The following is a 13,080-nucleotide window of genomic DNA, read 5'->3' on the forward strand; positions in this document are numbered from 1 at the left end:
GAATCCCTGAATATCATTAAACTTTTGGGTGTTTTGTAACAGATGTCGCTTTCCATTCATCAAATGGCCGCTGCACAGTTTGGATTGATTTGATTGAGTCAATTAAAAAAAAATACATATACACACAGTATAAAGGTTTTTCAAAGTGACCGAGATTGCACAATAAAGTCGGATTTATTTCCATTGTGGTCCCTATTTTCTTGCATAGATACATATACAATTACATAGATACAGATACATTACAGAGATACATATACAATTACATAGATACAGACAAAAAAATGCTAGACCTCTAGATGAGTATGAGGGGGAAGTTTAAATACAAAATCTTACAAGCTTGTTTTGGCTGGTCTGTAGCTTATTCTTTAGATGTTTGGGGTTACTGGTAAACCACTGGACTAGCGCACTTGCCAGAGTCTTTAGGGTATCTATATAGCTAGGTTTCCATCCAATTGGCGACAGATTTTCATGTGAATATTCAAAAATCTGCATAAAAACAATATGTTCATTTTCCCATCAGAGTTGTGTTTGCATAAATACGTAGTCCACATACAAATAACTTTTGTAGTTAAATTCCCATGTACCGAATAAAAAATACAAGTAAAATGGGTTTCCATCGCATTTTAAACTCTAAGCCTACTGATTGTTTTGTCACAAAAAAGATTGCGTAGGTATAGCAAATGTGCCTACTCTGGTATTGGCACGTGCGCTCTAGCCAACAACTCGCAGATACAGTGTGGGTATAGCCTACATCAGGGTTCTTCAATTCCGGTCCTGGAGGGCTGAAACACTTCTGTTTTTATTTCTACCTGGTAGTTAATTGCACTCACCTGGTGTCCCAGGTCTGAATTAGCCCCTGATTAGAAGGAGAGGATGAAAAACAGAGGTGTTTCGGCCCTCCAGGACCGGAATTGAAGAACCCTGGCCTACATGATGAGATTATTACGGACAAAAGTGCAAGATTATTTTTATTTGTCAAACGCCAGCCAAGCATCGAAATGTAACCAGAATAAGTCCCTTGATATTGTCACGATCGTCAAAAGGAGCGGACCAAGGCGCAGCGTGATATGAGTACATACTTTTATTTTAGTACTTTCAAATACACAAAACAACAAAACGATATGTGAAGTCCTCGGTTATACAATACAAACCAACACGGAACAAGATCCCACGAATAACAAGTGCACACAAGGCTGCCTAAGTATGGTTCCCAATCAGAGACAACAAGCAACAGCTGATTCTCGTTGCCTCTGATTGAGAACCACCCCGGCCAACACAGAAACACATAACCTAGAACATACCATAGAAACACGAAACATAGACTCTACACAACGAAACTAACACCCTGGCTCAACATACAAGAGTCCCCAGAGCCAGGGCGTGACAGATATTTATTGAAAGGAGCATCAAGCTCATCACCTTGCACTTTCACCACCCTGTGAAGGTCATCATAAATTATTTCATCTGTAGCCTAATAAACTGAATGCTTTCCCATGATATCGTGACATTTTTTAACCGACATGTACTTTACTCACATAAAAAGGAAGGATGGAAACCTGGTTAATATCAAGTCATTTTGAGGATGCTGGAATTATATTTTGGATGAACGTGTGCATGCCTACAGGAGACTTTTAAAGTAGCCTAATCAGATGAAAACATTGTGACTGGTTGTGTTTATGCCACATATAAAAGGCAACACGTTTTACAAGTTAAATTATATAGGCTATATTGAAGTGTTAGGTTCTAGGTGTGCGAGGAATAGGCTCGGATTGGGAAGCAGAGACCACGTTAAGCTTTCCTGAATAACTGAGGCTGCCGGGAGCATATGTGGCCACATTATTATAGGACGATTTGGGAGAATGATGATCTGCAACAGACAGCGCATTCAGTATCAGAAGTAAAAATACATCCAGTCTGGCCTGCTACTGTGCTTTTCTAGACCTTATAAACTGTCGAGAGTAGACCCACAACTGTTCCAAATGGAATGAAACATTCAAATCACAATTTTGCGTCATTATTCAAATGACATTTTCACTGCAGCCTAGAGTAGAATTTTGAATTGCCCCTAAACAAAATCAATAGGGGAGCTTTTTGAGCTGCGTGTCTCATGTCTTCAATGTTATTTCCTGCACAATGATGCACCTGGCCTCAGCTATTCCTATTTGTTCTTGTGGCTTCATATTGAAAATGTATGCAGCTTTGAATGCTTTTATGTGTGGTATGATTGCCAGTTAGCCTATTGCAGATCTAGACAAATGGTGCACCTACCACTATTGTCACGATGAATGGTGGATAGAGGGCAGGATAGACTGGTAGACTACATTTGAGTATACCAAACATTAGGAATACCTTCTTAATATTGAGTTGCACCCCCGTTCAAAGGCACTTAAATCTGTTGTCTTGCCCATTCAACCTCTGAATGGCACACATACACATTGGCACACATACACATACTCGTCTCAAGGCTTAAAAATCCTTCTTTAATCTGTCTCCTCCCCTTCATCTATACTGATTGAAGTGGATTTCACAAGTGACATCAATAAAGGATCATAGATTTCACCTGGATTCATCTGGTCAGTCTATGTCATGGAAAGAGCAGGTGTTCTTAATGTTTTATATACTCAAGGTATATTGACCTGTGGTATAGTAAAAGTTAGAATGCTGAAAAGCGTAGTGCATAAGGGAAGTACCAAAACACCTTGATATAGGGGAGGCGCATGCAAGCAGATGAGGAAATTTGGCTTGGATGGAAGACATTATATAATAAAACATACAAAAGAGCGAATGTAAAACAGGGAAAAAACACACTACCCTCCCCTGTGCCCGATAGAAAAAACCAAACAACCCTTCCCAAAGCAAAAAAAAAAGTTTGGAAATGTTGATCTGTCCCTAACAATTCACATTTCCTCTTGCTGCAGGATTATAATCCTGCTGTGTGAAACTGGCTCAAATTAATATACGGCATCTGTACTAACAATCTTGTAGGCTGAGATTTCTTTGTCCGAGAATTGCTATGGTTACTTTCCTGACTTCTAAGAATCAAGCAAGGCTCTTCTGAGAATGTCTGTGGTTAAGTGTTCTTAGGCATATGATTGTCAGTATCCTGTTGTAAACAAAAACAATAGACCCTGGACATACTGTCATACACTCCTAAATCCAATTTATGATGCGTGCCAGAATTCATAAGCACTCACACACACACACACACACACACACACACACATGCATGCATACGCACACTGACAAATCCTCTCTCACACATACTGTACCTAAGATGACTGATGGGGTGTTTATAGTGCAGTCTGTTCATTTCAGCTCTACGGAATAGCCGGTGGAAGCAGTGAATTACTGTGTCCACACTAGAGGACAAGGCTGTCCTTGTACAGTATCTGTTTCAGGATTGGGTCTACATATCAGTACATATCAGTATATCTCTCACCCACTTTCTTTTGAGCGACCAGGAACAGAGTGTGAACATTTCAAGAGTGCCTCACTTCATCTGTGTCAGCCAGCTGCTCCTCAGACAGTTTGTCAAACAGACAGAGAGGGGTTGATGAGAAAGAGAGAGAGAGAGATAAATAAAGAAGCAGAAAGTGAAGTGAACACTTTCTTCCCTCATGTGTTTCTTATACAACTCTAGAAATGAAAGATTTAATTAAACCCTAATCTAATTCTAATTCCCCTCTCCCCTCCTCTCCTCCTCCTCTCCCCCTCTCCAGATGGGCGTTCTCTCCTCCTGTCCCCCTGTCTGTCGGAGACCCCCGAGGCACGGGTTCTAGACCGGGCGGTTCTAGAGTCGCGGGTGCGTGAGATGGAGGAGGAGAACCGGCAGATCCGCCTGCAGCTCAGCCAATTGCAGGGCACGGCAGGCCAGCCCGCCGACGGTGGTAACTACGGCAACGCGGCGTGGGGGGCGTCAGCTGACACTGGGCCCGAGGACGTGGAGAACACGGCGGAAGAGAGGGCCAATCACACAGAGTGTCCCCGTTCGCCCACCGTACTGAAGTGTGAGGTGAGCCAGGATCATAGACTTATTTTAGCTGTGTTAGTTTAGCTTCGCTGTTTGGTCATTAGTGTTAAGTTGATATGTCAAATCTATTGTCAGTGGTGTTTGTGTTTTGGATAAAATAACATAGTCATTGTGAAATAATATGGCTATAGTGCTAACACGTAGACATAGGGATTCGATATTCCCAACAGTGTTGATGGCATCGCTTGTGGCTAATTCTGCCCTCTCTCTTCTGCGCAGCTGATTCATGTAGCGTGCGTGTGTGCCGGTCACAACGCCAGCAGAGATGTGGTCACCCTGGTCAAGTCCATCCTGTTCCACAGGTAACACAACAGAGCTACACATACAACTACACCTACTGCTATAACTACAGCTACACCTAATATAGCAACAATAGTTGTTTAGTCTACTTGATGAATCCTAAACTAACAAGGCTGAAGTCAATTCAAAGGCCACTTGAGATAATGATAGATTCTCTCTCTCTCTCTCTCTCTCTCTCTCTCTCTCTCTCTCTCTCTCTCTCTCTCTCTCTCTCTCTCTCTCTCTCTCTCTCTCTCTCTCTCAGGAGAAACCCTCTCCATTTCCACTTCATCACAGATGCAGTAGCCAATCAGATCCTGAGTTCTCTGTTCCAGTCCTGGATGGTTCCGTCTGTACAAGTTAGCTTCTACGACGCAGACGAACTCAAGGTAAATGACCCCCCCCCCCCATCTTTCCCCTTTACAGTATTCTGTCCTCCTCTTTTGATGAGCTCTAGCTCAGTGATAGGCAACTCTGGTCTTCAGGGGCCTGAGTGTCTGCTCTATCTTTTAAATCAGTGTTTAGGAAATGATTTGTGTGCACTCTGTGAGCAACCATTGACATTAAAGGGAATTCCACCACTTTCCAATCAATCAGTGGGCAGGTGAAAGAGACATCCAGTAGACACGGGTTTCACAAGGAACGGAGACCATCATGTCACCTCAGACGTTTGTGTGTGGTATGTGCATGTACTGTGGGTGGGTGTGTGCATGTAGATTTGTGTCTTTGCTATTGATAAAGGGTTCATACAGTAACATATTGTTGCTCAGCTCACATACCAACCTGCCTCGGCCTGTAATATATCTTGGCTCCGTCTCTGTCCCCATCATCACATTCTCTCTCAGCCTCCACAAGCTTAGCAGGAACAAAAGCTCTTTGTGCTCTCAAATGTCTCGACCTACTCAGACAGTTTTTATTAGCTCAGTTCAAACGGAGAAGGAAACACTGCATCTTCTGAGCTGATTATATTTGCAAATTATTCGCTTATGCAGATCCCGTTCTGCAGAATCAAGAGGGATTAATTATCAGACACGGTTGCCCAGATGCATGCCAAAAGTTTCAGTATTCATTGGGTATCCTGGGCATGAAAACAATTATATTTTTTAAAGATTAATGCTATAGAGTAAACAGTAGTAACGTTCCAATTGGTTCACCTCTGGTTTAAAGGGTGTTTTATACTAAAGGGATCTTAGGAGACGGATGGGTTTCTGTGCAAGTTAGCTATTTAAAGAAAGGAGAATACCCTTACATGCCTGACAAAGAGACACAGTGGTATTGCTTCTAACTACATTTTTTTTCATACCTTGCAACTTTATATTCCCTTTTCTTTTGAAATCAAAATGTTCTGTGAGGTCTAAAGTTGTTCAACCTCACTCTTGCTTTCTCTCTCCATCCCTCCATCTTCTCCTCTCTTCCAGTCGGAGGTGTCATGGATACCTAACAAGCACTACTCAGGTATCTACGGTCTGATGAAGCTGACCCTAACCAAAGCGCTGCCCTCTGACCTCACAAAGGTCATTGTCCTGGATACGGACATCACCTTCGCAACCGACATCGCTGAGCTCTGGGCCATCTTCAGGAAGTTCACTGGTACAACCTTTGACCTTGATAAACATTTCTGGTTGATTGGTTGAATAATGAATACATTGGTTGGGTGATAAAGCAAATGAGGGAATTGTAAAATGTTGGTTATAAAACAAAAATCCCTAGAGGACAAAAATCCCTTTTGATAAACTAGTAGTTCAAAAGCTGTCTATATGGTGAAGACTCCACCTCATTACTAATGATAATCAGCATTTTAAAATCCGGATGAATGATGATTGGTGATGCTGTGATTGCAGACAAGCAGGTGATAGGTCTGGTGGAGAACCAGAGTGACTGGTACCTGGGGAACCTGTGGAAGAACCACAAACCCTGGCCCGCCCTGGGACGAGGCTTCAACACTGGGGTTATCCTGCTCTACCTGGAGAGGCTGCGACGGATTGGCTGGGAGCAGATGTGGAGGCTGACTGCCGAGAGAGAGCTAATGAGCATGCTCAGTACCTCGCTGGCTGACCAGGTCTGTCTATTCTATTCTATTCTAGTCTATTGTCTTTATTCCAAATATTATGAGACACTCTTTAGATCATTACATACATAACAGATGTTAATATAGGGCAGGGATCATCAACTAGATTCAGCCGAGGGACGATTTTTTTCTTGAGCGGATGGTCAGAGGGCCGGAACATAATTACAAATAATTTGCAGACTGCAAATTGACCGCAACAAGCTCAAACAGATCTAATGTTTGACTAAAACATAATCATTGCTCACATTTGTAGACGATCACGTGTCTCTCTATTATGCTTGGGAATACGTGGGAACAGATTTCTTGAATTAAAATCAATTGGAGCTGATTTCCTGGTGTTTTTACAGTCAGTTATATCCTACAATTAAAATGATTAAAAAATATATTTTAAAAAATTTGCCCACGGGCCATCAGTTGGGGATCCCTGATATAGGGTAATCGTATGCCTCAAAGCATGCTGTGTATGAGGCAGATGGTAATGTAAGTATGTAGGACATCTCTAATGAACATTTGGAGCATGTGTCAATGTGTACTATTGTGTGCCAGAGTTCTATATGATCTTAATGTCAAAATGAGTGTGTATAATACACTCTTAGAAAAAAAGGTGATATCTAGAACCTAAAGGGGTTCTTCAGCTGTCCCCATAGGAGAACCCTTTGAATAACCCTTTTTGGTTCTTGGTAGAACCCTTTTGGTTCCAGGTAGAACCCTTTTGAGTTCCATGTAGAACCCTTTACATAGAGGGTTCTACATGGAACCCAAAATAGTTTAACCTGGAAACAAAGAGGGTTCTACCTGGAACTAAAAAGGGAACAGCCAAAGAACCCTTTTGGAACCCTTTTTTCTAAGAGTGTATTAGACAGGTGTTTAATGTGAGTGGGTAATCTTGTGTGCAGGACATCTTTAATGCGTTCATTAAGCAGAACCCAGTCCTAGTGCATCAGCTGCCCTGCTTCTGGAATGTTCAGCTGTCTGACCACACACGCTCCGAACAGTGCTACACAGAGGTGTCTGACCTCAAGGTAGGGCTATGCAGTGAAATAGACACACTCACATACACACACACGATCAAGCACACACACACACACACACACGCACGCATACACACACACACCATAGCAAAACCCCTCACTTCTTTCCTTAAGAATGTACTGTGTCTAGTCATCTGGCTACAGGTCACCATGGTAACATGTTTATGTCCCGTGTCAGGTGATCCACTGGAACTCTCCTAAGAAACTTCGTGTGAAGAACAAGCATGTGGAGTTCTTCCGGAACCTCTACTTAACCTTCCTTGAGTACGATGGGAACCTACTGAGACGAGAGCTGTTTGGCTGCCCCAGCCAGGCCACCTCAGAGAGTGTACGGGTAAGTAGAACATTACCATAATGTTAACCATAACATTTAACAAGCCACTCCCTAACACCTCAAAGAGGTTTTAACATTCACCATACCCTGTATTCACCATACTATGATATCCATGGACATCCAGCCAGAATACAACAGAGAGTGTACAGGTGTGCCGCATGGTCGCATCCCCACTGACTGCATGGTGTCATGAAACCATGTTAGCCTATTAGAGTGAATATTTACAATCTAAACATTGGTTTTGACCTCCCTCTGTCCATCCCTCTCCAGTTACAAGAAGCTCTGGAGGAGCTGGATGAAGACGACCAGTGTTATGACTTCCGGCGGGAGCGAATCACAATGCACCGCGTTCACCTTTACTTTCTGCAGTACGAGTACACGCCCACCGGGGACGACACGGACATCACGCTGGTCGCACAGCTCTCCATGGACAGGTAAACACTCACCTTATACCTCTGACCCTACTGGCCTTTGGTTTACTAGTTGTTGGAGATGTGAGCATGAATTCATTATTACGTTATGGCTCATGAGGAGTGCACCTCTACACAAATATGATTTTATTTTGCTTCTTTCTCTACTTCCTCCTCTTCCTCTTCCCCCTCCTCTACCTTTTCTTCTCTACTTCCACCACTGCTTTTATAATCCTTATGTACTATACATCTCTCTATCTCTACTTCTCTATTTGAATCATCAGATTTATATCATTTCTATTTCTCTCAGGTTACAGATGCTGGAGGCCATATGTAAGCACTGGGAAGGCCCTATCAGCCTGGCCCTGTACATGTCAGACGCTGAGGCCCAACAGTTCCTGCGATACGCCCAGGCCTCCGAGGTGCTGAAGAACCGTAAGAACGTGGGCTACCATATCGTTTACAAGGAGGGCCAGTTCTACCCCGTCAACCTGGTGAGAAATGTGGCACTGAGGAACGCCAACACACCCTATGTGTTCCTGGCAGACGTGGACTTCCTGCCCATGTACGGCCTCTATGATTACCTCAGGTGAGTTTTAGTTCTTCCTGAAGATGTTCCATCATAAACATAGACCGAACACTGGCTGAAGAAATGTATTAAAATGTAGTCATTTAGCAGCCATTTTAATCCAAAGCAATTTACAGACAACATATGTATGATGTTCATATATGGCCCACGTGGGAGTCGAACCCACAGCTAAGGTGTTGCCAGCAATGCATTCCAACCAACTAGTGGCAGCTGTGGCTCTAGCTGATGTACAGTATTGGTTGTAAATGAATGGTTTCTCTATCTTATCCCCACAGAAAGGCAGTGGTCCAGTTAGACATGGCCCACACTAAGAAGGCTCTGGTGGTACCGGCCTTTGAGACGCTGCGCTACCGCCTCTCCTTTCCCAAATCCAAAGCTGAGCTGCTGTCCATGCTGGACATGGGGACCCTCTACACCTTCAGGTACACCAGCACTAACAGCTCACCCCATTGGTCAATCTGGCTTGTAGATCAAGGGGTTTGATTGGCCCTTCTGAAATAGACCCAGATGAGATAACTTGGAGCATCCTGCCTGATTTTGGTAGTATATTTAGTACATTGATTATATTGATACGTTGAAGTCATTTGATAATATGTATACAGTGCATTCGGAAAGTATTCAGACCCCTTGACTTTTTCCACATTTTGTTACGTTTCAGCCTTATTCTAAAATTGATTAAATAAAAAATGTTCCTCATCAATCTACACACAATACCCCATAATGACAAAGCGAAAACAGGTTTTTAGAAATGTTTGCAAATGTATTAACCTTATTTACATAAGTATTCAGACCCTTTGCTATGAGACTCGAAATTGAGCTCAGGTACATCCTGTTTCCATTGATCATCCTTGAGATGTTTCACCTGTGGTAAATTCAATTGACTGGACATGATTTGGAAAGGCACACACCTGTCTATATAAGGTCCCACAGTTGACAGTGCATGTCAGAGCAAAAACCAAGCCATGAGGGCGAAGGAATTGTCCATAGAGCTCCGAGACATGATTGTGTCGAGGCACAGATCTGGGGAAGGGTGCCAAAAAATGTCTGCAGCATTGAAGGTCCCCAAGAAGTGGCCTCCATCATTGTTAAATGGAAGAAGTTTGGAACCAGCGAGACTCTTCCTAGGGATGGCCGCCTGGCCAAACTGAACAATCGGGGTAGAAGGGCCTTGGTCAGGGAGGTGACCAAGAACCCGATGGTCACTCTGACAGAGCTCCAGAGTTCCTCTGTGGAGATGGGAGAAACTTCCAGAAGGACAACCATCTCTACAGCACTCCACCAATCAGGCCTTTATGGTAGAGTGGCCAGACTGAAGCCACTCCTCAGTAAAAGGCACATGACAGCCCACTTGGAGTTTGCTAAAAGGCACCTAAAGGACTCTCAGACCATGAGAAACAAGATTATTTTGTCTGATGAAACCAAGATTAAACTCTTTGGCCTGAATGCCAAGCGTCACGTCTGGAGGAAACCTTGCACCATCCCTACGGTGAAGCATGGTGGTGGCAGCATAATTCTGTGGGGATGTTTTTCAGCGGCGGGGACTGGGAGACAAGTCAGAATCGAGGGAAAGATGAAGGGAGAGATGAGCAGATTAGAGTACAGAGAGATCCTTGATGAAAACCTGCTCCAGAGCGCTCAGGACCTCAGACTGGGGCGAAGGTTCACCTTCCAACAGGACAACGACCCTAAGCACACAGCCAAGACAACGCAGGAGTGGCTTCGGGACAAGTCTCTGAATGTCCTTGAGTGGCCCAGCCAAAGCCCGGACATGAACCCGATCGAACATCTCTTGAGAGACCTGAAAATAGCTGTGCAGCGACTCTCCCCATCCAACCTGACAGAGCTTGAGAGGATCTGCAAAGTAGAATGGAGAAACTCCCCAAATACAGGTGTTCCAAGCTTGTAGCGTCATACCCAAGAAGACTCGAGGCTGTAATCACTGCCAAAGGTGCTTCAACAAAGTACTGATTGAAGGGTCTGAAGACTTATGTAAATGTGATTTTTCCGTTTTTAATGTTTTATAATTTTGCTAAAATTTCTCTACCTGTTTTTGCTTTGTCATTATGGGGTATTGTGTGTAGATTGATGGGGGGGGGGGACAATTTAATCAATTTTAGTATAAGGCTGTAACGTAACAAAATGTGGAAAAAGTAAAGGGGTCTGAATACTTTCCGAATGCACTTCATGCAATCTAGTTCAAAACTATTATTAACACACCTGTACACGTCTCTCTCTCCTTGCCTTCCCCAGGTATCACGTCTGGACCAAGGGCCATGCTCCTACCAACTACGCCAAGTGGCGGACAGCCACCACGCCCTATAAGGTGGAGTGGGAGGCGGACTTTGAGCCCTATGTGGTGGTGAGGCGGGACTGTCCTGAGTACGACCAGCGCTTCGTGGGCTTTGGCTGGAACAAGGTCTCCCATATCATGGAGCTGGATGCACAGGTACAGTATGGAGGATAGTGGTGGGGTGTTAGAAAAGAATATATTTATTTTCCTCCAGGACACATTATCACACCACAATACATTTACACACACTGGGTAGACCAAACAACCATAGCAGACAAGACGGGCAGACAATGAGATGTAGTTAAAGTCTGGATACACAAGAAAAATGACTGTTAAAAGTTATTGTTCACATTTTATCCTCAAAGACTCTACTCCCAAATAATCTGCACATAATAACTCCTTATGATTTCAGTTTATACCAAAACCTCAACTCATGTTTGGAATCCAGTTAAGGTTATGCTAATGATCAGATCAGATGTGATTCGCAGTAGACCTCTGTTATTAGGTTTAATGATTTCGCTAAGTCAGGAATAATAGCTATTGTAACGGCCAATAAATCAAAGTCAAGCTGTGACCTTTCAGTGTTCAGCACCTCAGAGCGAAGAACGTGACTTTGTTTCCCGTGTCTTAAATGATTCAGTCACAGCCGGGACTGCAGATGAGTATTAGCTACGTAGCTAAAATGCTAAAATTTGGTGCCTGTTGTACATGGACCTTGTCCAATAAACAAATTTAATTTAATACACTTTTTCCCGCCATTCCCTCCCCCCAGGAGTACGACCTGATGGTTCTGCCCAACGCGTTCATGATCCACATGCCACACGCACCCAGTTTCGACATCTCCAAGTTCCGCTCCAGCCCGAGCTACCGCTACTGCCTGCAGACCCTGAAAGAAGAGTTCCACCAAGACCTGTCCCGGAAGTACGGCGCAGCTGCCCTCAAGTACCTTACTGCTCAGAGGAACATCTAAACCAGGACTCCCAAGGGCCACTGGGTTCCATACCTAGGGCCCCAACGGCCCCACTGGCCCCCATGCTGCTCCCTGGCAAGGCTAAAGGGGTTCGGGAATATTGGCAACTATCAGCCAATATCACTACTAAGCTTGGATATCAAGATGGAGCTTTAAAGTCTTGTAGAACATTCTGGAGATGTGTTAGCTAAACTTTCTGGGGTGGTTTGGGCTGGGATGACCCACCCAACTATGTTGTAATGGATTATGACCCAAACTGGAATAAAAACAAAGAACCAAACAGAACAGACATGACAGTTGTCACAAGATGTTGGGCTCACTGGGAAGAAGTTACTCTGAGAGGGATGAGTGGTTGACTGCTTTAAGCCTGAGAGTAAGTGACAATTATCATGATTTGTTCTGACGATCAGGGCCTTTTCTGAGGAAAATACATTTCAAACCAATCCGATTGGTTTGAAATGTATTTTCCTCAGAAAAGGCCCTGATCGTCAGAACAAATCATCATAATTGTCACTCAAGGACAGGAAATTTGGAAAATACAGAACTGAAAGAAAGCGAAGTTGCATCTTCCCTGGTCTCTTCAAGGGGACGAATCGGAATCACGTTCGGAGTGACCAATCGAACTGGATAAATATTTAAGCCTTATCATTTTCCATTATATTTAACAAGATATTTAATGATATCTGTTTTTTCTCTCTATGTAAATGATTATCAATTAATAACAAACAAATATGGCATATATATGTTTTGATTATGATGTTGCATAAAAATCTCTATTTTTGGGCCCCCTGAAAGGAAAGAGTATGTCCTTGTTTGAAAGCTTCTGAAGGATTGTGCGTGGGGAATAGCCAGGCATCACGGTCAAACTGGACGTTGGGTGTGTGTGTGTGTGTGTGTGTGTGTGTGTGTGTGTGTGTGTGTGTGTGTGTGTGTGTGCACTCACTAACTAAACAAGCTGCTCACTAACTCACCATGCTTCGTCATACTACATGCTTACCACTCAATGTCCTATCATTTTCTCTTTCCTCTACATCATACTAAAAACCTGCATTTATCATCCTGCATCTAAAGAATTCCAC

At 43.5% G+C, this 13,080-nt stretch overlaps 1 protein-coding gene across 1 annotated transcript in view; it reads left to right on the plus strand.

Moving 5' to 3' along the window:
* Window positions 1-12,792, plus strand: part of LOC311111700 (xylosyl- and glucuronyltransferase LARGE2s-like) — an 88,846-nt gene extending 76,054 nt beyond the window's left edge. Inside the window, exons 4-16 of the mRNA XM_084154497.1 lie at window positions 3,720-4,012; window positions 4,250-4,332; window positions 4,575-4,698; window positions 5,728-5,899; window positions 6,151-6,368; window positions 7,274-7,399; window positions 7,587-7,742; window positions 8,013-8,176; window positions 8,463-8,741; window positions 9,017-9,163; window positions 10,992-11,187; window positions 11,804-12,366; window positions 12,480-12,792. Of these exons, the coding sequence (XP_084010623.1) occupies window positions 3,720-4,012; window positions 4,250-4,332; window positions 4,575-4,698; window positions 5,728-5,899; window positions 6,151-6,368; window positions 7,274-7,399; window positions 7,587-7,742; window positions 8,013-8,176; window positions 8,463-8,741; window positions 9,017-9,163; window positions 10,992-11,187; window positions 11,804-12,001 (2,156 nt within the window). The 3' untranslated portion in view covers window positions 12,002-12,366; window positions 12,480-12,792. The remainder of the gene's footprint in view (window positions 1-3,719; window positions 4,013-4,249; window positions 4,333-4,574; window positions 4,699-5,727; window positions 5,900-6,150; window positions 6,369-7,273; window positions 7,400-7,586; window positions 7,743-8,012; window positions 8,177-8,462; window positions 8,742-9,016; window positions 9,164-10,991; window positions 11,188-11,803; window positions 12,367-12,479) is intronic.
* Window positions 12,793-13,080: the final 288 nt, after the last annotated feature.

Source organism: Coregonus lavaretus, assembly GCF_964263955.1.
Source record: "Coregonus lavaretus genome assembly, chromosome: 37".
NCBI classification, from domain to species: Eukaryota; Metazoa; Chordata; class Actinopteri; order Salmoniformes; family Salmonidae; genus Coregonus; species Coregonus lavaretus.